Source organism: Myotis daubentonii, chromosome 13 (assembly GCF_963259705.1).
Source record: "Myotis daubentonii chromosome 13, mMyoDau2.1, whole genome shotgun sequence".
Taxonomy (NCBI): domain Eukaryota; kingdom Metazoa; phylum Chordata; class Mammalia; order Chiroptera; family Vespertilionidae; genus Myotis; species Myotis daubentonii.
Genome location: NC_081852.1, coordinates 5595283 through 5622458, shown reverse-complemented (window position 1 = coordinate 5622458; position 27176 = coordinate 5595283). Strand labels below are relative to the sequence as shown.

Genomic DNA, 27176 nt, shown 5'->3' with positions numbered 1-27176 from the left:
AAGACCAGGGAACAAAATTAAGGTGTCCACTTTCACACACAAAAAAAGAATGGAAAGTTTTATAAAATTGGAAAGGAAGAACTAAAACTCATTACTTGCAGATGGCATAATACTACATGATTTACAAAAATAATTATTAGAAGTCATCAATGAATTCAATAAAGTACCACGATACAAAATATTCAGAAATTGATTGCATTTTTATACACCAGAGGCCAGGTGCATGAAATTCGTGCACTTGGGGGGTGTCCCTCAGCCCAGTCTGTACCTCTCACGATCTGGGAGCCCTTGGGGGATGTCCGACTGATGGCTTAGGCCTGCTCCCTTAGGCCATGAGTTGGACACCCTTAGCGCTGCCACAGAGGCGGGAGAGGTTCCTACCCCACCGCTGCCCTCGCCAGCTGTGAGCCCAGCTTCTGGCTGAGTGGTGCTCTACCTGTGGGAGCGCACTGACCATCAGGGGGCAGCTCCTGCATTGAGCGCCTGCCCCCTGGGGGTCAATGCGTGTCATAGTGACCGGTTGTTCCACTGTTTGATCGATTTGCATGTTAGCCTTTCATTATATAGGATAATGAACTATCAGAAAGAGAAACTTTTTAAAAATCCCATTAACAATTGTATTTAAAAAATACCTACAAATAAATTTAACCAAGGAGGTAAAATACCTGTACTTGGAAAACTCTAAGGTACTGAAGATACAAATAAATGTAAGCATACACCATGCTCATGAATAGGAAGATTAACATCATTAAAATGTCCATACTACCCAAAACAAACTGTAGACTCAGTGCAATTCTTATCAAAATACTAATAGCATTTTTTGAGAACTAGAACAAATAATCCAAAATTTATGGGGAACCAAAAAAGATCCCAAATAACCATAGCAATCTTGAGAAAGAACAAAGTTGGAGGTATCATGCTACCTTGTAGTATATCAAACTATACAACAAGGCTAGAGTAATCAAAACAGCATAACACACAACTTACACCATACAGAAAAATAAACTCAAAATGGTTAAAAGATTTCAATGTAAGACAGAAAACCATAAAAATCATAGAAGACTCCATAGGCAGCAAAATTTCAGACGTATGTTGTAGCAATGTCTTTACCAATACAGCTCCTGTACCAATACAGCAATGGAAACTAAGGAGAAAATAAACAAGTGGGACTACAAAATCAAAAGCTTCTGTACAGCAAAAGAAACCATCAACAAAACAATAAGAAAACCCATTTCATGGGACAATATATTCGCTAATGCTATCTCAGATAAGGGTTTAATCTTCAAAACTTACAGGGAACTCATACAACTTCACAAAAGGAAGATAAACAATCCAATCAAAAAATGGGCAAAGGACTGAAATAGACACTTTTGAAAGAGGACATACAGAAGGCTGAGAGACATACTATTATGAAAACATTCTCAAAGTCACTAATCATCTGAGAGATGCAAATCAAAACAACAAGGTACCATCTCACACCTGTCAGAATGGCTATCATCAACAAATCAACAAATGACAAGTGCTGGCGAGGATGTGGAGAAAAAGGAACCCTTGTGCACTGCTGGTGGGAATGCAGACTGGTGCAGCCACTGTGGTATGAAGTTTCCTCAAAAAGTTGAAAAAGGAACTCCCATTTGACCCAGTGATCCCACTTCTAGGAATATATCCTAAGAAACCAGAAACACCAGTCAGAAAGGGTATATGCACCCCTATGTTCATAGCAGCACAAATTATAATAGCGAAGGTTTGTAAACAGCCTAAGTGCCCATCAGCAGATGAGTGGATTAAAAACTGTGGTGCTTCTACACAAAGGAATACTATCCTATCTAATAATAGACAAAGATGGTAATTGACCATACCTTTGCTATGCCTCCCATTCACTAATCAGTGTGATATGCCAATTAGCCGCCAACAAAAATGGAGGCTAATTTGCATACTGCAGGCAGAGCGGGACAGTGCGAGCAGCCATTCTCCCCGTGTGAAGCCCTGGGAGGTGGGGCTCAGGAGGCAAAATAGGGCTGCCTAAGCCCCACCCCCAGCCAGGACCCCCGTTTGCCACCTAAGTCCCGCACTGCCTAAGCTCCACCCCTAGCCGGGACCCCATGGCGATTGGAGAGCAGGAAAGTGCCTCCCAGTCCTGGGTCGCCGTGGCGATCCAGCAATCGGTGAGCAGGAAAGTGCAGCCTATAGGCATCACCCAGCAAGGCCTGCTCCTGGGTCACCATGGTGATCCCAGAGCAGGAAAGTGCAGGAGGGCAGGCAGCCCCCAGGTGGGCCTGCTCCTGGGTTGCTGTGGTGATCCCAGAGCAGGAAAGTGCAGCCACAGGAAGAACCCAGGAGGGCCTGCCCCCAGGTCTCAGCAGCGATCCGGAGATCCATGAGCAGGAAAGCGCTCCATGCAGGCAGCACTCCACACTGGCCACAGCTCAAGGGAGAGTACAACACAGAGTGGAGGCCAGGAGCCTGAGAGATCAACACGGAGGGGCACCTGCTCCAAGCCTCCACGGTGTGGCTGGGGGAAGGTCCCCAGAATACACACACACACATACACACACACATACACACACACGGGACGCCTGCTCCGAGCCTCTGCTGCCAGACTGTGGCCATCAGTAGACATCCACTGAGGACTCCTGGACTGTGAGAGGGGCTGGCTGGGCGGAAGGAACCCCATCCCTCACGAATTTTGTGCACCGGGCGTCTAGTGCTGCTATAAAAAAAGAAGGAACTTTTAGCATTTGCAACAGCATGGATGGAACTAGAGAGCATTATGCTAAGCAAAATAAGCCAGTCAGAGAAAGATAAATATCACATGATCTCACTTACATGTGGTATATAATGAACAACATAAAGTGATGAACAAAAATAGATCCAGAGATAAGGTAACACTGAACAAACCGTCAGAAAGAAGGTGGGGTGGGGGCAGTTTAGAAGTCAACCGAAGGACCTGTATGCATGCGTATTAGCATAACCAATGGGCACAGATACTTGGGCGGTGGGGGCTTGTCCTGAGGGGTGGAGTGGCAGTGAGAGGGTGGTGTCAATTGGGGGAAAAGGAGTCATATGTAATACTTTAAACAAAAACAAATAAACAAAAACAGCATGGCTCTTATACTAGACATAGAGTTCCAAAATGGTGGAAGTGTAAGGGGAAGCTACACTGACACTCTCCCATGGCCAAACTACAATTAACAGCTAAATTACAGAAAAAACAGCCTGAGTAATAAACTGAAAGCTCACTGAAGAGAACTGATAACCAAGGATGGAAAGTGGGAACCACATAGAGACTGGGAGAAAGTGTGGAGGCAGAAGAGGGCTGTCCAGGCTCCCATAGACAACAGCTGAAATACTGGAGGGATATCTCAGATGTGGTGGGTTCCCATTGGGAACTCTGGGGTCTAAACTCTGGGGTCCAAGAGGGGCTCCCTATCTCAGAGCACCAGAACTGCAAGAGATGCCCACAGAACATCTGTTGTCCACCGCTAGAAATGTAGGCACCCTTTTAAAGAGCCAACACATGAAATTTCATGTGCAGCTCCTTACCTTGGGCTCCAGCAGAGGGAGGGCAGAGTGGACTAGAGCTGTGTCAGGAGAACCCATGTTTGGGGCTCTGAGGTTAGACCTCAAAAGGTAGCTGTCCTGACTTCTTAACCTGAGTCATTCCCTCATACTGCAGATGACATCTTTCTCAGGCAGATCTTTACCATCCAGGCAACTTTTGCCTGGGAGGGAAGCAATTGCCCCCTCCCTGTTGGAAAATCTCCCTCCCCACCTTGTGGATGCTATGGCTTGCTGTGTTCTATTTCCTGAGACTCGTTGAAACTGAGAATAACAATCAGACTGGAGGTAGAGGAGGATCTCTGGAGTCTTTGAGTCTTTTTCTGATCTTCTTCTAGACCTGGGGCTAGGAAAATACCTCCTTGGTGCACATTTTGGTTTTTTCCAAAGGCACCCAGCGCCAGCAGAGGGAGCCATAAGCTGTGGATTGCCCTGGTAAACATATGTGCACCCAATATAGTAGCACCTACTATATATTAAAAAAAATAAAAAGAAAACTTCTGGAAGACTTTAAGGAAGGAATCGACAACAAAACAGTCATAGTAGGTGACTTTAACATCCCACTGACTTCACTAGATAGATAGATCTTTCAAACACAAAATCAACAAGAAAACAGTGACTCTAAATGACACACTAGATCATATGGATTTAATTAACATTTACAGAACATTTCACGCCAAAGCTGCAGAATATACATTCTTCTCAAGTGCAAATGGGTCATTCTCAAAAGTAGACCACATGTTAGAAAATAATAAAGATCAGAACCAAGATGGCAGCATAGGTAAATGCCTGTCCTTGCCTCCTACCACAACCACATCAAAATTACAACTAAAATACAGAACAACCATCATTGAGAACCATCTGAAATCTGGCTGAATGGAAGTCCTACAACTAGAGAAGTAAATAAGAAGGCACATTGAGACTGGTAGGAGGGGTGAAGGTGCAGAATGGGCTTGTCTGACATCCACATGTGTCATTTTTTAACAGGAGGATATCTCCAACGCCTCCCTTGAGAAACAGGGAGTCCCATCCCCACACTGTGCCCACCAAACCAGGGTCCCAGAGCTGGGAAGAGAAGTCCCCATAACTTCAGGCTATAAAAACCCACAGGGATTGTGGCTGAATGACATAGAGGCTGCTTAAATCCCAGGTATTCCTCTTAAAGGACCCGCACACAAACTTACGTAGTCTGGCTTCCTCTGAGCTCCAGCATTGAGTGGCAGCTTTGAAAGAATTCAGGGACATACAGGGAGAAACTGGACTGTCTGGCATCAGGATAGGATCTCAGGGGTGGCTATCTTATGGTGTGCTCACAGGGGTCATTGTTTCTGTGTTGACACCTCCCCGCCCCACTCCACATCTCAGAGCTAACTGGCAATCATATCTGAGTTTCCATCAGCATGACCCACACTGCTTTCCTGGTGATTCTCTGAGACCCTACACCAGGGGTCCTCAAACTACGGCCTGCAGGCCACATGCAAATACAAATATTGTATTTGTTCCCATTTTGTTTTGTTTTTTACTTCAAAATAAGATATGTGCTGTGTGCATAGGAATTTGTTCATAGTTGTTTTTTTTTTAACTATAGTCTGGCCCTCCAACAGTCTGAGGGACAGTGAACTGGCCCCCTGTTTAAAAAGTTTGAGGACCCCTGCCCTACACCATCCAATTTGAAGGCCCACACAAGCTGTTTGCAGAGGCTTTTCCATACATATGGCCTGTCCTGGCTCTGGATTCAGACTTTGCTAAAATCTCTTAAACAAGCAATAGCTGGAATCAGCGTGCCACAAACCTATCAACAAAAGGCCCAAGACCAGGTACTAACAGTAGCATGCCTTGTGTCACAGTGAGCCTTTCTGGGCACTTCCTAGTCCAATACATGTAGCAGCCATCTGCAGATCACTCTGTAGCTCCTGCTGCGTGGCCCCAGACAGTGGCTGACTTTGCACCTCTCGGGAGGCCACAGAGCCAGTGCACAGGTGGACAGCTTCAGACAATAACAGATTACAACTCTACACTTCCACAAGTGACACACTCAAGGGTCAGACTCAATGAGCACTAAAGGCCCACTGAAGCAACTCTTGCTCCATAGGTGTGTCTCCTCCACAGCCACTCATCCATTGTAGACACAGCTGGCCCTCACAGCCAGTTGTCTGGAGGTCAATTCCTCCAAGTGATGCCAACAACAATCAAGGCTCTACTACAACACTGTGCACACAGCCCACACAGGGATGCAGCGAGAGTGCCGAGCTCAGGTGACTGGGGATATTGAGCCACTGGGCCATACAGGACACTTAATACAAAAGGCTAATCTACCAACTCCAGGAGACATAACACTTCTACCATAGAAACAGACACAGGGAAGTAGCCAAAATGCAGAGACAAAGAAAAATGTCACAAATTAAAGAAATGGAGGCAAGCAAACTAATAGATACAGAGTTCAAAACTTCAGTTTTAAGATTACTTAAGGGTCTTCATGAGAACTTCAAGGGACTTAGTCAGAAATTCAAGGATATTATTGAGAATGTCAGAGACATGGAAAATAACCAGTCAGGAATTTAAAATGCACTAACTGAAGTAAAGAATAACTTATAGGTATCTGAGAGTAGAGTAGAGGATTCTGAGAATCAAATCAATGATTTGGAATACAAGGAAGCAAAAATCACCCAATCAGAAGAGCAAAAAGAAAAAGGAATATAAAAATATGAAGAGAGTCTAAGGAACCTCTGGGACAACTTCAAGGCTACCAACATCTGCATTATGGTGGTGCCAGAAGTTTAAAAGAAAGATCAAACTATTAAAAACCTGCTTAAAGAAATAATGACAGAAAACTTCACCTACCTGGCGAAAGAAATAAACTTACAAGGAAGCACAGAGAGTCCAAAATAAGAGGAACTCAAAGAGGCCTACACCAAGACACATCATAATTAAAATACCAAGGGTTAAAGACAAAGAGAGAAGTCTTAAAAGAAGCATGAGAAATGCAGTTAGTTACCTACATAGGAGTGCCCATACAACTGTCAGCTGATTTCTCAACAGAAACTTTGAAGGCAAGAAATATTCAAAGCAATGAATGGCAAGAACCAAGAACCAAGATTACTCTACCCAGCAAAGCTATCATTTAGAATTGAAGGTCAGATAAAGAGCTTCACCAATAAACACACACAGACACACACACACACACAAACACACACACACACACACACACACATGCTCACACACAAAAGATGAATGAAACCAAGATCTAGTAGTTTGTAAAGATAAACAACGTTGCCCTGGTATGGCGCAGTAGATAGAGGGGTCCGGGGTTTGATGCTGGTCAAGAGCACATACCCAGGTGGCAGGCTTAATCCCCAGTAGGGAGCATGCAAGAGACAGCCAATCAATGATTCTCTCTCATCATTGATGTTTCTATCTCTCTCTCCCTCTCCCTTCCTCTCTGAAATCAACAAAAATATATTTCAATGTATTTAAATATCTTTAAACATGGATAAGAACCTTCAGCCATATTCATCAAGAAACAAAGAGAGAGGGCCCAAATAAATAAAATCAGAAATGAAAGAGTTAGTTCCAACAACTAACACCACAGAAATACAAAGGATTTATAAGCAAATACTAAGAACAGCTATATGCCAACAAGCTAGAAAACAAGAAAATGGAAAAATTCCTAGAAAAATACAATCTTCTAAAACTCAATCAGAAAGAATCAAAAAACCTGAATATGCCAATAACAACTGATGAAATTTAAGCAGTAATAAAATAAAAAAACAGCAAACTAAAACCCTGGTCTGGGAAATTCACAGGGGAATTTTACCAAACATTCAAAGAACTAACACCTAAACACTTCAAACTATTCCAAAAAATCCAAGAAAAAGGAAAATTTCCAAGCTCTTTTTATGAGGCCGGCATTATCTTAACTCTAAAACCAGATACAAACACTATAAGAAAAAGAATTACAGGCTAATATCCTTGATGAACATAGGTGCTGAAATCCTCAACAAAATGTTAGCAAATTGGACCTAGCAATATATTAAAAAGATCATATACTATGACCAAGTGGGATTTGTTCTAGGGATGCAAGGCTGGTACAATATCTGCAAATCAATAAATGTGATACATCACATAAACAAATTGAAAGACAAAATTCACATGATCATATCAATCGATGCAGAAAAAGCATTCAACAAAATCCAACACCCATTTTTGATAAAAACTCTCAGAGCAGGGGGAGTAGAGGGATCACACCTCAACATAATAAAGGCCATATATGACAAACCTACAGCCAACATAATACTCAATGGGGAAAAAAATGAAACCATTTCCCATAAGGATATGAATAAGACAAGGATGTCCTTTCACCACTCTTATTCAACATAGTACTGGAAGTCTAAGCCACAGCAATCAGAAAAGAAAACAGAAAAGGCATCCAAATTGAAAAGGAGGAAGTAAAAATGTCATTATTCACACATCACATGATATTGCACACAGACAACACTAAAGATACCACCAACAAACTACCATATTTACTAAATAAATTTGGCAGTATAACGGGATACAAAATTAACAGCCAGAAATTGATGGCACTTTTATATATCAATAATGAATTCTCAAAAAGAGAACCTAAAATATTCCCATTTACCATTGCAACACAAATATTAAGATACTTAGGAATAAATTAACCTTCTGGACTTAAAGACTTGTACTCAGAGAACTATGAAACATTGAAAAGTGAGATAGAGGAAGATATAAAAAAGTAGAAGAATATTAAATGTTCATGGATTGGTAGAATTAACATCATTAAAATGTCCATACTACCCAAAGAAACCTATAGATTCAATGCAATCCCTATTAAAATACCAATGGCATATTTCACAGATCTAGAACAAAGACTCCAAAAGGTATATAGAACAAAAGAGACCCTCAATAGCCACAATAAATCTTGAATAAGAAGAACAAAGTTGGAGGGATCACAATAAAGGTATCAAGTTATACTACAAAGCCATTGTAATCAAAACAATGGGAAATGGCACAATAGATAGAGGCATATAGACAAATGGAACAGAACAGAGAACCCAGAAATTAACCCAAGCCTATGATCAATTTATATTTGTCACAGGAGGCAAGAGCATACAATGGAGTAAAGACAGTCTCTTCAGTAAATGTTGTTGGAAAAATTGGACAGATACATGAAAAAAAAAATGAAACTAGACCACCAACATACACCATACACAAGAATAAACTCAAAATGGGTAAAAGACTTAAATGGAAGTCCTGAAGCCATAAAAATCCTAGAAGAAAACATAAACAGCCAAATCTCAGACATCTCAAATAGCAACATGTTTGCTGACACATCTCCTAGGGCAAGGGAAACAAAAGACAAAACAAAAATATGGGACTACATCAAAATAAAGCTCCTTCACTGCAAAAGAAATCATCAACAAAATAAAAAGGAAGCCCACTACATGGGAGAACATATTTGCCCGTTATGTATCTGGTAAGGAGTTAATTTCAAACATGTATAAGGAACTCATACAACTTTAACACAGGAAGACAAACAATACAATTAAAAAATGGGAAAAGGACCTAAGTAGACACTTCTCCAAAGTGGACATACAGATGACCAAGAGGGTATGAAAAATGTACAGTCACTGATCATCAGAGAGATGCAAATTAAAATGACAATGAAGTATCATCTCACAACTGTCAGAATGGCTATAATCAACAAATCAACAAATGACAAGTGCTGGTGAGAATGTGGAGAAAAGAAAACTGCCATTTGACCCAGTGATCCCACTTCTAGCAATATATCCTAAGAATCCTGAAGCACCAATCAGAAAGAATATATACACCCCTATGTTTATAACAGCACAATTTACAATAGCTAAGACTGGAAACAGCCCAAGTGCCCATCAACAGATGAGTGGATAAAAGCCTGTTGTACATTTACACCATGGGATACTATGCAGTAGTTAAAAAGAAGGATCTCTTTCCCTTTGAGACAGCATGGAGGGACCAGGAGAGCATCATGCTAAGTGAAATAAGTCAGTCAGAGAAAGACAAGTACCACATGATCTCACTCACATGTGGCGTCTAATGAACCCATGGACTTAGACACCAGTGCGGTGAAGGCCTGGGGCAGGGGCCGGGTGCAGGCTAGAAAGAGTCATTGGTGGGGAGGGGGTAATGCGATTTATGTAACACTTTCAACAATAAAGATTTTTTTAATAGCATGTCACTAACTCATAGATACAGAGAACAAATTGATGGTTGCCAGATGGAAAGGGGGTTGGGGAAATAGTTAAGCAAGGGGAAAGGATTAAGATTTACAAATTGTCAATTATAAAAACAGTCATGGGGACTTAAAGTATGGCATAGGGAATAAAGTCTATAATATTATAATAACTATGTATGGTGTCAGATGGGTACTGCACTGATCTGAATGATCACTTTGTAAGTTACATAAATGTCTAGTCATTATGTTGTACACCTGAAACTAATATAATATTGTATGTCAACAGTAGTTGAGATAGAAAACTATTTATTTGAAAATGACAGCATGACAGAATAAAAACAGACACATAGATCAATGGAACAGAATAGAGAGCCCAGAAATAAAATGATGCCTCTATGGTCAATTAATATATAACAAAAGAGGAAAAGAACATTCAATGGAATAAAGAATGTCTATTCAATAAGTGGTGTTGGGAAAATTGGACAGATACATGCAAAAAATAACTAGACCCCCTTCTTACACCATTTACAAAAATAAACTCAAAACTGATAAAAGACTTAAAAGTAAATCTCAAAACCATAAAACTCCCAGAGGGAAAAAACGTAGGCAGTAAAATCTCTGACATTTTCTTAGCAATATTTTTTTCTGGTATATCTCCTTGGGGAAGGGAAACAAAAGAAAAAATAAATGGGACTATATCAAACAAAAAGGTTTTTGCATAGCAAAAGAAATCAACAACAGAAAAGACAACCTACCCATTGGGAGAATATGTTTCCAATGATACATATGATAAGGGGTTAATATCCAACATTTATAAAGTATTCATACAACTCAACACCAAAAAATCAAATTAAAGAGTGGGCCGAGGCCCTAGCCGATTTGACTCAGTGGATAGAGCATCAGTCTGCAGACCAAAGAAAGGGTCCCAGATTCGATTCCACTCAAGCACTCATACCTTGGTTGCAGGCTCCTCCCCAGCCTGGGCCCCTGGTCTGGGCTTGTGCAGGAGGAACTAATGGATGAGTTTTTCTCACATCGATGTTTCTCTCTGTCTTTCCTTCTCTCTTCCACTCTCCCTAAAAATCAATGGGAAAATGTCCTCAGATGAGAATAAATAAATAAATACATACATGGTTTAGTATTATTGGGCAACAGAACAGCAAGAATTATGAAAAATGGTCTGGTGGAAGGAAAAAAAACATTTCAGTTCTAATAATTCCCTACTGAAACACATTTTCCCCCTAAAATCACCCTCATTTTTATTAGAGAGCCAAACTAAGACCTGTTTATTTAGTGCATTAAGTCTAGTTACAATTTGGCCTGATTATTTGCATAAACACAAGAAGAATAACAGTTGATCACATAGACTTTTAAAAATATATATTTTGCTGGAATCTCATGAGTGAGCTTTAATTCGCCCCGCAGGGCGAAGACACCAAGCCACCTAGCTGCCATCAGGCTTTCCTGCAATACCTGCAGACTTGGGTGAATTCCTCAAGCTGAGGTCCCTAATGATGTCTTGAGGTTTCTTCCTTGCCATCTCTCAGGAAAGCAGCCTTCGTTCCTTACCTGGAGACACTGCCATGAGCCACGCGACCAAGCAAGGTACCAGGCTTTTCTCCAAGGTGCTCACATCGGCCTCTTTCCTTAAAGCTTCCTGGTGACATCCAGAGTTCAGGATGTCACTCTCAGACATGACACTCCAGTCAAAGTCTTGGTTAACGAAACTGGTCCCATTGAATTCATGCAAAGAAATATATTGCCATGATTCACTCATTAAGAATTGCCAAATTCTTATGCCAAACCGGTTTGGCTCAGTGGATAGAGCGTCTGCCTGCAGACTGAAAGGTCCCAGGTTCGATTCTGGTCAAGGGCACGTACCTCGGTTGCGGGCACATCCCCAGTAGGAGGTGTGCAGGAGGCGGCTGGTCGATGTTTCTCTCTCATCAATATTTCTAACTCTCTATCCCTATCCCTTCCTCTCTGTAAAAAATCAATAAAATATATATATATATATATAAAAAATTGCCAAATTCTGGAGGAATCAGGTAGAAAAATATATAATTTACCAAATTGCTTTAAAAATGCTTCCTGATATCTGAAAAACAAAAATTTTAAGAATCAGCAATACTTAATACAAAACTATATAATTACTTTCAGTTTATTCAGTCCATTAATAATTTTCCCCTGATTTTTCTTGCCAGTATTTCTATAAATCCAGATACTTTATAGAGTTCTAATAATTTTCATCCAGTTTGAAGGGGATGATCTGAAAATGTCAGAGTCCTTTCCATGGATCCCTCAGAAGATGTAACATTTTTCCAAATGCATTATAACAAAACAGTGACTATCTCTAAATGACAAGAAGAAATTTAAAATGACACAGTTATGGATTTGATTATAATAGAATCTTGTCCTTTCTGCAAAGCACAGTATTCTAGGATAACAATTAGAGTTATTATTCTTTATTTGTTAAAGCTTCCTATGTACCTTAAGCAGAAAATTTTTCTTCATAAGGAGAGAAAACAAATCCTTGAGGCATTCCAGAACCTATTGGAATGACCAAAAGCCAATTCTATGTAAAAAAAATTCTTAAAATTCAAACCCTGGGAAGATTGTCAAACTTATTTTACCAAAAGATTGTATATCATCATTATTAAACAATATTAGACTATTTATTCATTCAAAGTGACAAAAGGGTATTAAACACACACACAGGCTAGCAAAACTTAAGTTCCCACATTTAAGATCATGTTTTAAATAACTAAGTATCTAATTAAAATAACACAATATGTAATCACTTCAATAATTTATAGAACTTTTTCTTCCTAGGCAAATACAGAAAAAACTTTTTTCCTTTTAACAGACTGGAAAAGGACTAAACAAATTCTGTATTAGCTTACTTTAGATTCATTTATCTAATTAAGTTGATTATTCAGATTACCTATAATTTTCTTTTAAGATTTCTCTTCATAATCCTTCTATAATTTTCATAAATCTTATTATTCATTTATCTTTAGAACCACTTACTTTACTTTTCTCTTCAAAAATGTGTCTCCATATCATACAATTTCTTTCCAATTAGTTAGAATTTGTAACTCTTAGAAACCTTCATTTTTAGGTGACAAGTAAGTACTTAACATTTCTCAGATTAGCAATACATTCACATTTTAAGAGATATACTTCAAATAAAATACAAGACATATTCATTAACAGATTCAAATTTATCCTCTAGATTCTTTGTAAAAAAAAAAATCCAAGAGTAGGCAAACTCAGAATAATTAATACTTCAGTATCCTGTTGTTTCAAAATACCTAGGTATTTAATAATTTTTACTATTTACCCAGAAAACTCCAAAGTTTTAAGTTACCAACAACTTTGGAAAAATACATTTAGGCATAAAATTATCACTGAAAAGCTTTATCATGAACCCTTCATTTTAGTTACATCCATTTATTATGTCTTAATGACTTTGAGATTTTAAAACGAATTATTATTACCCAAGGCATTTTCTTGGCAAATATTGTAACAGGGATAAGTCATGGCTAATTCTTCTTTACAAAATGGGAGTGCCCCCTCCCCCACTGCTATTTCTGCAGCCGGCTGGAGAGCACTTCTGCACAACTGGTCCTCACAGGAAAAAGACTTGGAAGTTTAGAAGGTTTTACTTCCCATTTTTCTTTCTGAGTAGACTGTAACAACATGTAATCTTGCATATCAGAAGAGATCTTAAGAACAGGAACAAACAAACAAACAAAAACCCCTACAGTAAATAAATGAATACTCTCAAAAGAATGGACTAGGCCTGCAGATTGAAGGGTCCGAGGTTTGATTCTGGTCAAGGGCCCATGCCCAGGTTGTGGGCTCGATTCCCAGTAGGCGGTGGAGGCCAACGATCAATGTTTCTCTCTCGTCATTGATGTTTCTCTCTCTCTCTCTCTCTCTCTCTCTCTCTCTCTCTCTCTCTCTCTCTCTCCCCCCCCCCTTCCTCTCTGAAATCAATAAAAATATACTTTTTTCAAAAGTATGGACTGGGACATTAGCCTTAGAATCCTATCTCACACTAACCAAGCAGAGCAAATGACCTTTGGTACTGAGAAGCAAAGCGCACATAGCAGACACAGAGGATTCCCTATGTTCATAAAAGGGCAAAGAGCAAACTAAGTGCCCAAAAGATAGAAAGCAGGTAAAGTACATCAGTAACCAAAGTCACATTACAGACAGACAGACAAGAACTCTGACTCGCTAAGAACTTCTGGTGGCTGATGCCTGAGAGGGAGAGCAGGAAGGGTCCCCAAAATTAAGAATGTTCAGCAGCTGCTGGGAAGTTCCTGCAACCCCATCCTTAAACAAATTAAACCAAACAACAAAGACAAACAAAGCAACAATCAACTGAGACAATCTTATATACAACTTAGAAGTCTTGTGCACGAATCCGTGTGTCAGTAGCTCACCAGTAGCTTGCTGCGCCCCCCACCCCCGTAGCTCTCAGCCCACTGCCTCGCCCTCCTGTAGCTCCCTCCGCCCCCTCTCATGGTTTGCTGCCCTGCCCCTTCCTGTAGCTCACTGCCCCACCCTCCTGCTGATCCATGATCTGGTTGTTACTCAGTTGGTCATTACACTTCACAGCATAATGAGCATTTGCATATTACATCTTTATTATATAGGATACTAGACTCCTGCTGCATGAAATGTTTACATGGGTAGGGTCCCTAGGCCTGGCTGGCAATCAGGACTGATCTGTGAGGAGACCGGCAGGGTGATTGGGGTCCCCGCTGGCACCCTCCTTGGCTGGCCTAGGGCTTGCGGGCTGGGGGCAGCTCCTACATTGAGCATCTGCCCCTTGGTAGTCTGTGTGCATCATAGCAACCATTCATTCCACCAGTTGTTCCGCCAGTCAATCCACCATTCAGTCAATTTGCATATTAGGCTTTTATTATATAGAATTTACCGGTGCACACACCTACAGACAAGAGCTTCACACCATGCTTCTTGTCTGTCCAGCCACAGACACCACAGAATGCCCTGAGTAGAAACAAACAAACAAACAAACAAACACTGAAGCAGAGCAATGTCTCTCATGCCTAGGGGCTCAGGCTAAGGGCTCGGAGATCAGGCCAAGGACCGCTGGAGGTCTCTTGCCACCCAGAGCTGATCGGACTCACCCAGTAAATGCCTGCCTTAAGCCCAGACGAGAGGCAGTACAATGTCTCCCATGCCATACATAGTGCATGCTTCCTCTCAAGGAACCCCAGACGGGAAGCAGCCACTGCTTCTCATGCCATACTAACACACTTGATTCCTCCTACAAGAACGCTTTATTCAACTTAGGTCTCAGGTGAGATGATGCAAATTGCTGAGGCGATGGCTGAGATTCAAACCAGGGAAATTCCTGGCAGCGCTGCAAGTAAGAGTCCAGGGCTCAGCCCCAGGAACCCCCAGTCCAGACAGTAAACAGAATGCCCAGTACTCATCCCAGAGTAGTCCCTTGCTTACATCCCTTCGTGTTCGCCAGAATACGTAACCGGACAATCAATGGGTTCATGCTGCTTGTCATTACTTGAGCCAATTAAGCAGAGACAGGGTTGAATCATATATGAGCATTTTTTTCCAATACTGCTGGAAGTATGGGAGGGCAGCAGGTCATCCACAAAAATCTGCTCTGCACCCCACCTTATGCCATCTGCCTATATTGGGTAGAAGGACAAAGATTACATTGGAAAGTAGCCAAAAGGGCAAATGGGAAGTCAGATATGCAAAAGGGCTGGGTATCTTCAAAGGGCTTAGTGATAAGTAAGAGTTGGGGTCTTCCAGTGGCGAATGATATGCAAAGGCAGGGTCTTCAAGGGGCTGGCGATTCTGGTTTCTGGCTCTGGTTTCTGCAAAGAAGTTGTTCATCTTTCCCTGATAATAGGCAGCTCCAAATGGGAAGGAAGGGCTGCATTTCCTGGTGAGCTCCCAGATATGACCACCAGCCAGGTTAGAATGTGCCTTCTCTAATCAAAACAAAACAATCACGGTTAACAGAGCATGATTCATATTTGTTACAATTCCAGCTGGTTCCCCAACATTCTATTTCCGCCCTATCAGCAGCCTCAACTATAAGAAGTTGGGAGGAACTTCATACAGGGAATGCTGGGAGGTAGAAAAGACAAATATGCCATCGGGATGGATGCACCTACTCCCTCTGACACAGTCTTCATTTTCAGGTCGGGCAGTGTGGGCAACAACTGGATCCACATTTACAACCTGGTGGAGGAGTTGGTGAAGAAGCTTGAAAAGTATGGATCTTCATGCTGCAGGGTGTTTCCCCTGGTGGGCAGAGCACATAGTCATTTAGACTCAGTGGGCTTGGGGGTCCCCCAGGGCAGGGGCACAGAGCCCAGAGCAGGGCTCTGAAGCAGGAAAGGACAGGCCAGTCTAGTCCCACCAGGTCTTGGAGACTTTGCTTGGTTCCAGGCTGGAAGTCAGACCATAGAGCAAGGGACAAGGCTACCACTGACGACCTCATAGATTAGGAAAAAGGCAAACCAGTAAAACAGTAGCTGAACACCTGGGTAAATGGTGCTGAGGGCAAACAGAAAAGGGCATAGGACTTATAAAGCAACTTGAAGGAAAAAATAAAAATTCCTAGAAAAAAAATCCTGAATGTCTTCAGAGAGGATGCAGAAATTTGAACTAGGGCTTAAAAAATGGGGAAAGACAGGGCCGCAGGACCCACTGGAGACTGCCTGTGGAGGGAGTGGTCTGTTTGACTGAAGAGTGAGGTTAACACTGAGGAGGGAAGGGAAGGATTCTGGACTGACACAGTGGGACTAAGGCCATAGAGGTTCATAACGCCAGCCCCAGGGGTTGGCACTTCTTGCTGTAAACAATAGGAGCTATGGAAGAATCTTGAGCAATGGTGTGAAGCGATCAAGGTTAGTTGCTACAAGAAAATCCTGATGATTGCAGGTAAAGTGGAATAAGAGCCAGGAGCAGTAGCAAGCAGAGCTAGGAATTTATGGTAGCCATTTAGCCAAGGGATAATGGAGGGAAGGAGATCAATAAGACAGTGGTCAGGGAGAGAAAAGTGAGGGGTGTATTCTTGCGAAGAGCAAGAACAATTTAAGATGAGGTGGGGATGACAGGCAAGAAGGGAAGAGCAGTGAAGATCCAAAGAAATTGACAGTAGAAGAGAATGTTCACACAGGATGCACAGGTGTCTATCTCCCTGTGTGTGCGGCATGCATCGGCACGTGTGGGGTGTGCCTGCATGCAGTCCTGTGTGAGTGTGAGAGACTACAGGCTGATGGAGTACAGGGCTGGAGCAGGAAGCCATCCTGGGATTTTCTTCCAGGAAGGAGCATGATCTCAGAATTCTTCACTTAACTCATGGGAAACACTGGGGTTTGGAAAATGGGCCCAAAATGGAAGAGTTGGGGTGGGGGGCAGCATAGGTGTCACGCCCCCCCCACCCCAGCTGCTCATTAGGGTCATTCTGAGCCTATGTACATGTCATCTCACGAGGAGTGCTTCGTCCCCAGCCCAAAACAACGGATATCCTTCATCACCTATTCCACACAGGGCCAAATCGACATGATGCTCACCTCAGACAGGTAAGTGCTGCTTCATCCCCAGGCTGAAGGGAGAGCCAGTGAGTGAGGGGTTCCCTGAGACAGAAGGGGGAGCACACTGGTGTGCAGGTGTGCTGGGCTGAGCGCCCCCTCCCATCCCTGCCCACCCTGGACCCAGCCCCAGCCCCCAGCCCCCTCTGCACCTAGCTATACTGGGCCTGACCACCCCTGACCCTCTAGGCCAGCGGTTCTCAACCTGTGGGTCGTGACTCCTTTGGGGGTCGGACGACCCTTTCAGGGAGGTTTCCTGAGACCATCGGAAAACACATATATAATTACATATTTTTTTGTGATTAATCACTATGCTTTATTTATGTTCAATTTGTAACAATGAAATTGGGGGTCACCACAACATGAGGAACTGTATATTAAAGGGTCGCGGCATTAGGATCGTTGAGAACCACTGTTCTAGACCATCTCTGCCCTGAGTCCCTCCCTCCTGTTTTCTTAGCACAGGCTGGCTGTGAGCAGTCCTGGGATCTGGTACCACAGAGGTGTGGTCCTTTATGAATATGGCCCGTGTCTGGCACCTGCTGTGCTCTCTCACTCTCTGCCTGGGCGAGTGGGCTTGGGGCCAGGACAGAGACAGAACCAGAAAGGAAGTGATTTCTGATTGAAGGGACAGGCTTCAGTCGAGGGGAGCTAGGTCCCGTGGTGTGTCTGAGACCGGAGTCCCTGAGTTGTGAGCAGCAGGTGGTCTGGGTGTTTGAGGAAGGCAGCCACCCCTGCATCTCAGATGGGCCGTCAACAGCCCCATCATGATGCCCACGCCTGACAGTGGGAAGTTATGGAGCTTCTGAGCAGCTGGGAGGCCGAGATTCCCATGGACACACCAGAGTGGAACCCAATTCAGAGTGGGTGAGGCGCCACAGACAGTGAAGGACGCTTAGGAGGGGCTGCAGCCCAGGATTTGTGGCACACGGTGCTGTGCAGGCCCTGGGAGAGAAATCGGGAGCAGCCGGCGACAGAGACAGCCAGCCTGCAGGAGCGGGTGAGGGCCAGCACATGGCCATAGCACCCCATGTCCAGCTCAAGGAGGAGCAGGAGGGCCTGGCTGCTCTCCCACAAGGGGAGGGAAGGCATGGTTCTCACTGGGTGTCTGGCTTGTGTTTAGCACAGAGAGACCTGGGTGGGTTTGAGGTGGGTGAAAGCAAGTCCATGGGCAGGGACTCTGGAGGGGCAGGGAGAGTGGCAGTGGGGGCTGGGCCTGGGCCTCTGGTGGAAGAGCACCCCCTGGGGGACAGGGAGACCACTGCCTCCTTCAACAGCTGGGGCTCAGGGCCTGACCTGGAGGAGCTCTGGTGGCCCCTACAGGATGTCCCAGGTCCTCTCTGGAAGGTGAAATTGGGGCTGTCTCCCAGGGGTGGTGCCAAGAGTGTGAAATCCTGGGCATGGGAGGGGACACTGGAACAGGAGGTCTTTTAGAGCTTAGAAGGGGGCTGGCAAGGCAGCACCAGGGAGAACCAGCTCAGGCGAGCAAGGCCTGGCGAGCTGGGTCCTGAGCCAGAGCTGGGAAGGGCTGGCTGGCATGGCAGCGTATGTGTGCTGCTGTGGGAAACACGCAAACCTTCCAAAGTGTGGTGAGCGCAGGGGAGGGTGTTTGTGCTGCGCTGGACAGGGCCCTCCCCCTCCCCCCTGGGCTGTGCCAGCTCGCCCCCAGGGCAGCAGCTCTTCTGAAGGCAGTGAGAAACCAGCCTTCTGGTCCAGGCTCCACTCTGCCTTCTGTGGCAGCTCCTCCCCTCTCCCCTTGGATTAGCCTGAACCTTAGCCCCCAGCGCATGCCCTAGGCCGTGCCCTGCTCCCTGCACTCACAGTGTGGACAGGGACTGCACCGCCCAGGCAGCCTGCAGAGGACTGCTCCTCCTTGCATGGCAGCCCCAGGACCTCTTCCCCAGCGGTGCTCTTGTTCTTAGGAGCACGTGGAGGCTGGAACCCGCGCTCTCGCACTAAGTATCTTGACTACTTCCTGGAACACGGACCCAGAGGGGGAGAGCTTGGGAGGAGCCAGTCGACCACAGGGTCTGTGGCAGGGGAGGTGGGCACAGGCAGGGCCTTAGCAGGATGGCCTTTTCCAACTCAGCCTTACCTGATGGAGGAGTGTGTGTTCCCTGAGGGACGTCTCAGAAGCTTCACACACTGCCAGTCACGTTGGAGGTGCGGGGTTGACACTGCACATGCCTGGATGCTCCCCTCTGACCACAGACAGTCAAGGCAGGGCCCTTGGTGACGTCCCTGACGTCCATGTGCCTGAGACAGGGATGAGCTCAGAGAGAGCCAGGCCGTAGCCCTGGAACCAGCAGAGCATCATCTCCCAGCCCACCCAGTGCTCACCAGATGGGTGACAGAGCAGGCCTGAGCAAGGCCCGTCAGTTTCAAAGTCACAGGGCAGAAGGGCCATGGCAGGGCCTCTTGCCTGTGTCCACTCCCTTCCAGGCAGGTCATCCCAATGCTAAAGGGCATCAGGACAGCTTGGGGTGTTTTTACCTGTCAATTCCTCATTCCACCTCTACCCTCTTTTTAAATTTTTTTCAGAAAAGCAATACAGGATGGTCTTAGCAGTCTTCGAAATATAGTGCCTACAGGAGCCACGGACATGCAAGAGGGACTTGAATTGGTACACACTCTAGAGTTCTGAGTATTTACTCTGCTCTGTCAAGTTCTTAGACTATTTTGGGGTCATCTCACCCATCATTGCTTCATTTTGTTGCAGGCAATTGAGCAGATTGAAAAAGAAAAATCTAGAGGTAAGCTGCCTGAGGACTTCATGTGGTCATGTCTGGGTAGAGTAGGCAGGACCTCCCTGAGGTCCGGACACAGACCCACTTAGCCACTTCCCAGCGCTGACACTGGAGCAGGCGCTTGCCCTCCGTGTGCTGCAGGCTCCTCAGTGCAGCCAGGATAAAAGCCACCCAGTGATGTCTCTCAGAGCTGCATGGGATCCTGTGGGTACATTCTTGGTTCTTATTAAATACTAGAGGCCCGATGCATGGAATTAGTGCAATAGTAGACCTTCCTTCTCCTGGCTGCCAGCACCGGCTTTCCTTTGGCACCCAGGACCCAGGCTTCCCTTGCAGCCCAGCTTCATCCAGAAGGAAGTCTGGAAGGAAATCTGGTCTAATTAGCATATTACACTTTTATTATTATAGACTAATGGCCCAGTGCACAAAATTCATGCACATTAAAAGAGAATTACTTAGAGGAAATATTTTAATTTTGCTATTTGCCCTTTCTCTATAATGGAAGTGTTAGAGATAAAAGAAAATTAGTAAAATGTATATAAAAATCTCCCTCCTGTCAGAGTCTGGAGTGCACCATGGGACACAGAGTCAATTCCCTGCCTACCCCTATGCACCTCAAAATCATGCAAGTCCCAGACCAGACCGGACACACCTCCTTCAAGCCCCGCTGGGCAGGGGGCATGGCCTCAGATCCCCCGGCCCAGTGCCGGGGTGGGGGTAATAGCCTCAGGCCCCCCCACCCCAGTGGCAAGGAGGGGGGTGGGGACTCAGGTCCTCCGGCCCCAGAGCGAGGGCGTGAGGACACCAGGGGTCGAGGGCATGATGACCATCTGCATATTAGCTGTTCAGTATATAGGATGAGGTGCTTGACCTACACGGGCTGCATGAAAAAGCAAAAAACAAAACCCAGGGGCCTGGGAAACACAGGATTCAGTGTGCAGAAGAAAGAGCCGGAGGGCCCTCGCTGGCCGCACTCCTGTCTCTGCCGCAGTTCTGGCTCTGACCCCTGTCGTTCAGCTTCTTCCCTTCGGTTCACTGGTCCTGTGACAGTGTCTCCAACAGAGGGAAAGGCTGTGCTCAGCCAGAGCCATCTTCGTTTGGACAATAGGGTCACAGCTATAGTCAGGAAAGATGTGAGGACCTGGTTGGGAGCAGCGTTGAGCTGGGTGTGGGATCTGCGGACCACATGCCTCTGACCTTGAGTGTGAACCACTGGAGTGTCCACAGGCTCTGTCTGGAGCAGGACCCGGGCCTTAGACTCAGTGGGTCTGGCTTCTCCTCTCTTTGCTCATCTGAAAGGCTGTGCTCACTGAAATAGCTGGAGTTGCCTTTCAGGGCAAAGGCTGCACATCTGGTAGCAGTGAGAGTTCAGTAGGAAGAGGCCTGAGCTGGGCTCAGTCTCTGCATCTGTAAAGTGGGTTCAGGCAAAGGCCCCTCTTCCTCTGGAGTCAGTAGCACAGTCCTCCAGGGGACTGGCTGTCATATAATTGGGTCTGGGTGACCTCTCCCCAAGAGGAGGAGGTGTGGGGAGAAGTGCCGTGGCCCTGGTCACTCCGGGTGCTGTTAATGACCAGCCTGCTCCCTGGTATTTCTTCAGGAAGCAAGAACCCAGTGATGATTATCGCTCTGACTGATGGAACACTGTTAAATTTGGCGTTTGAAGAGACAAAGAAAGTAGTGAGTCCAGTCCGTCATCGTTACTAGCATTTTGCTCCACGCATTTCATGATTTATACTCATCCCTGTCTTTATCCAGGCTGAAAAGGCTCGGAAATTGGGGGCTGTCATTTATGGCGTGGGTGTGAATGACTATAGACGAGAACAGGTAACCAGAGACCCCCTGAGCCCATGTGGGGAATGTTTCAAAGGGGACTTTCCAAGGGTCGCCCAGGGCTGGTCCTTGACCTCAGGGCGAGTGCTTCGAGGACAGATTGGCACTGCAGAAACGGGGAACAGTGACATATAAAACCCACACCAGAGGTGGGGTCGGAGCGCTTTCCCCCCTGAGGCTGGGCTGCTGGGGGCACCTGGCTCTGGCTCTAGGAGTCTAACTTGGCCTGAGTCCAGATTCTGTCTCCTGGGAGGGGGACTTGCTGTGTCCTCAACTCCTAGCTGTGGCTCATGCCGTCACCTCTGGCTTGTAGCTGAATCAAATTGCAGACAGCAACAATCATGTGTTTGGAGTGGACACTGGGTTCAAGGATCTAATGAAGATCGCAGATTCAGTGAGTTGGGTTGGGTGTGAGAAGGGTGATGGGGTGGCTTCCCACCATAATCTGTTCCACCTCTTTCTGACCCTGCCAACTCTGCATTGCAGCTCTCAAAATCTTCCTGCGTTGAAATTACAAGTGCCACCCCTTCAAGTTTCTGTGCAAACGGTAAGATGTGAAGTTGCTATTGTAAACACAAGCAGTGTGTGTTTGTGTTGTGAGTCTGTACTGTGCGTGTGGTGGGTGTGCTGTCAGCATGTGGTATCAGTGTGTGTGGTGGGGTGAGTGTTCTGTGCATGTTGTATAAGTGTGGTGGGAGTGGGCTGAGTGCATGTGGTGTGTGCGGTGAAAGTGGCTTCAGGGCTGTTGTGGGTGTGTCTGTATAAAGTGGTCTGAGAGTGCATGGTGTGTGCATTGTAGGTGAATTTGGTGTCCTAGTGGGGTGTGTGTGTGTGTGTGTCTGGAGTAGTATGCGTGTGAGTGATGCACATGGTGTAGGTGAATGTTGTGTCTAAGTGGATGTGTGGGTGTGTCTATATGAAGTGGTCTGAGAGTGCATGGTGTGTGTGATATAGGTGAATGTTGTTTCTAAGTGGGTGTATGAGTGTGTCTACATGGAGTCATGTGAGCTGTAAGGTGTGTGTGGTGTAGGTGAATGTGGTGTCTGTGGATTTGTGGGTGTGTCTGCAATAAGTGGCCTGAGTATATGTGGTGGAGGTGACTGTGGTGTCTGGGTGTACGGTACGTCTGCATGGAGGGTGATTGCAGTACGTCTGCTGAGAGTACGTCTGCATGGAGCACGTCTGCTGAGAGTGTACAATGTGTATGATGGAGGTTAAAGTAGTATTTTAGTGGATGAATGGGTGTGTCTGCATGGAGTGGTCTGAGTGTGTGTGTGGTTGAGGTGTTTTGGGGGTCTTTATAGGTTTGTGGGTGTGTGCATGGAGTGGTCTTAATAGTAGTATGCATAGTTTTGTTGTGCATGTGACTGGTGTCTGTGGGATTTGGCTACATCTTCATGGGGTGATCTGATTGTGTGTGTGATGGAGGTGAATGTAGAATTTTAGTGGGGGTGTGGGGATTTCTGCATGGAGTGGTTTGAGTGACTGGTGTGAGTGGTGTAGGTGAATGTGGTGTCTGTGGGTGTATAAGTGTGTGGAAAAGAGTGGTCTGATATGCATGGTGTGTATGGTAGACATAAATGAAGTATTCTTGTGGATGTGGATGTGTTCATGGAGTGCTCTGAGGGAGTGTGGTGTTTGTAGTGGAGGTTACTTTGGTGTCTGTGGGTGTGTTGGTGTATCTGAGTGTTTGTGGTATGTGTGGCATAGATGAATGAGGGTCTTTGTTGGTATGTGGCTATGTCTGCATGGAGTACTTTGAGTGTGTATGGTATATGTGATGGAGGTGAATGTCATTTCCTTGTTGGTATGTGGTTATGTGAGCATGGTGTGGTGAGTGTGTGGGGGGGGGGCGGGGGTGGTAGCACTGAATGTGGCATCTCGTTGGTGTTTGGGGAGTGGGGGAAGTGTTCTCAGTGAGTACGGTGTGTGTGGTGGAGGTGACTGTAGTGTCTCTGGGTGTGTGGTGTGCCTGAATGGAGTGGTCTGACTGTGTGGTGTGTGTGGTCGGGATGACGTGGGATCTGTGGGTACTTGGACTGTGTGCATGGCCTGGTGTGTGGGATTGTGTGCTGTACACATATTTCTGCCCCTGTGGTGTGTGTGTGAGGGGGGCAGAGTTATGGCATAGGTACAGGTATGTAATTACATTTTTGCCAGCTGTTCTCAGATATAATGGACTTAGAGCTTAGTGGAAGTAAAGGTCATCAGTGTGAGTCATTCAGCTCCGCACTGGGAGTTTTAAGTATATTGTGGAGTGATTGACATATAAATCCAGTGTAGTTATCCTTTAAATCTCAAAACCAAAAGTCCAATGAAGAACTGAGAAAAATATTTTAGAAACCTCAACAAAAAAAGCCAGCAAATGGAATCCAACTGCACATATCAAGGAAAGTGCATCAAGACTAACTGGGGGACCCCCAAGAAATGCAACTCGGATACCAGATTTAAAATCAATGTGATTTGGCGCATCAGCGAGACTGAGGAGAAGCATGGTTATCTCAGAGGGAAGGAAGCCTGTAGGACAGCGTTCCCCTCCACTGTCACCCCAGGACCAGGCAGGCGGCTGGCTCCATCCACACTAGCACTCAGGGCACACATCACCCCCAGGAGGAAAAGGCAAGGCTCCCCCTGACATGGATCTGGAACTTGATAAGGAGCCCTCCCTCTGCACCGCCCCTGAGGGAGCCTCATCAGCCTGGCGAGCACTTAATGGGAAAACTCAGGGCAGGACTCTGAACACAAATGAATTGGAAGACGCTTTCATCAGGACTTCACTCCAAATAAGTCAGTGAGGGGTCCTGGAGCAGGGAGAGCAAGGCCTCCTCGGCTCGCAGCTGCTCTGGGGCAAGCAGAGGCCTCTGCGGGCATCCCTGCCGCCAGGTCTGTGCTCCAGCACACCCGCCACTCAGGGCCTGGGCACTGGAGGCCACATCCCTATACCAGCCTGGCTCTGGACTCAGACACCTCTTAGTGGGACCATTGAGCCCTCAGAGGCCCTCCCTGGGCTCCTGGACCCTCCTGCTGCCAAGGTGGGAGGTGGGGATGGGGCGGGGCGTCCTGCTAGCCCAGCCTCAGCTTCCTGGGTCCAGTCCCCCCACCCATGGAGGCCTGACACACAGGCCGGCCCCCTGATATCTCTTCTGACAAGAAGGCACCGCTGGCTCCCTGCAGCCCTGGGTCTGTCCCTCTCATGAGTCACTTGTCACCCAGTATGTACCATGGCTTCTGCGTGGCTGTGTCCATGGCTTTGTTTGTGTCGTTCACTTTTTCTTTATCCTCCAAACTTTTTCATGAAAATTATCAAATCTAGAACAAGCGGAAACAATCTTACAATGAAGGGCCCTCTCTCATCCCGGATTGTAAATTACTATCGGACCACACTTCCTTGTCGTTCATCTATCCATATTTCTGTTTCTCCTCATCAGTTCCTCTTTGTTTCTGATGCATTTCCAGGTGCATTCAGTCATCAGGCTAACCTCTCCCACTGCCTGCCTTCCTTCTGCGTAACTTGAATTACGACTGTTTGGGGACAGTTCCATTTCTGAAATGTAGCGACCTCAGTGTATGGTTGAATGCCATGACAGATACAAAAGCACTAGTGTAAGCCGAACCCATGAAGAAACAACATGGCCAATGGCCCCAGTCCCCTCAGGCCCCATGCCAGGAATGGAGGATCAGAGACTCTTGTGGCCTTTTCCTCCCCTGACGGATTTGCTGCTTTAATACTCCTCCTCCCCTGACTCATGGGTGAGCCTGTGTCTGCCTGGTGCACTTGGCACAGTGTTTGGAGTTTGGTCCTTCCTGTGGGTTTTCTGGGGGTGTCCAGAGCTCTTCACCCTCGGAGGCAGGCTGCAGGTGGCTCCTGGTCATTCCTTTTCCATGTGTGACTGGCCCTGGAGGCTGGATGCTCTGCGTGGAGGCGGCGGCCAGCAGGGCTGGGGCAGGAGAGACCTGAAGGGCAGGACAGGAGCCGCGGGGCAGCACAGGGACACTCCTGCAGCCAGCCTGGGAGCCACTGTCGGGCCACGATGGTCAAGGTCCCCTGACGCCCTCCCTGCTCCCTTCAGAGAAAAGCAGGATAAATCCTTGACCATGTACCCTGCAGAGCCACCTCAGTGTCCTTGGCAAGGTCACTGTTACATGTATGTGCTCATGCCCTCCACGATATTTCCCAACCTTCTACACAGTCTTCCATTACAGGGATGCACCAAATATCTCATTAGTCTCCCCGTTGTCCTGCATGCGGCTTTTCTTCCTGTGGTTGTTACTGTTGGAGGAATTGGGGTTCTGCCTGCTGAGAACAGGAGCAGCTATGGGGGAAAGCAACATTTCTTTAACTCCAAGTCTCTTCTTTCAAAACTCTGAGCCCCTCCCCCTGGCACCCACTTTGGGAGACATGCAGAGGCAAGGGGACCCTCTGGTCAGTGCAGTGCCTGAGGACACAGGGGCTCTCCTCCAGGGCCCAGTGGCAACTGAGCAGCACAGGAGGGAAGCAGGAAGCTCAAGGGAGGGAGGGAGGGCATCTGAGCCATGGGCAGCGGGCAGCGGGCATGGCTCCTAAGCCCTGCAGCCCGGCTGTGCTCCTGGCTGTCCCATGGCCCTGCTCAGCAGCCAGCCTCCCTCCTGTCCCACACATGGAGCAGGACGCAGGTCCCTTCCTTCACTGAGGCTGTGACCTCCTGGGTGGCCGGCTTGCACTCACAGCCCTGGGATGCTGAAGGCCACAGAGCACATCTCCGGGTACCAGGGGGGGCCTGTCCCCAGCAGAAATGATGTTGCTGGCCCTGGAGCTGGCACTGGAGGACCGATCTGGGCCCTGTACCATCCAGGGGTCAGGGCAGGTACCCGCCTTCTCCAGGCACTGCTTCTCTCTCTGTAAGCCTGGGTAGTATCACCAAGCTTAGGGGTTCTTGAGAGCTTTAGGAGAAAGTTGAAGAATGGTGCATCGTCCATGCTCAGTTAGTGGGGACTGTCACTTTGCACAGACATAGGAGCTCCTTGCCTTGCTTGCCCACAGATGGCGCCTTTCTGGTTCCTTTTGGCTTTGTGTGTGGCAGGGTGTCGACACTGGCTCTTTCTGCCACATTTAGAGCCTGAACTCTCCACACTCAGGAGAACTTGCTTTCTCTGTATGGAACTACAGAATGCCTTCTCTATGTAGGTCCTGTGTTGCCCAGAAATACTTCTTTGCAATAAATA

General features: G+C 46.2%; 1 protein-coding gene across 1 annotated transcript in view; it reads left to right on the top strand.

Annotated features, from left to right (window-relative positions):
- Positions 1-27176, top strand: part of LOC132214626 (anthrax toxin receptor-like) — a 122905-nt gene that overhangs the window by 58445 nt on the left and 37284 nt on the right. The window contains exons 2-9 of the mRNA XM_059661963.1: positions 16000-16071; positions 17317-17388; positions 19939-20020; positions 20117-20150; positions 21742-21821; positions 21900-21968; positions 22288-22368; positions 22461-22521. Of these exons, the coding sequence (XP_059517946.1) occupies positions 16000-16071; positions 17317-17388; positions 19939-20020; positions 20117-20150; positions 21742-21821; positions 21900-21968; positions 22288-22368; positions 22461-22521 (551 nt within the window). The remainder of the gene's footprint in view (positions 1-15999; positions 16072-17316; positions 17389-19938; positions 20021-20116; positions 20151-21741; positions 21822-21899; positions 21969-22287; positions 22369-22460; positions 22522-27176) is intronic.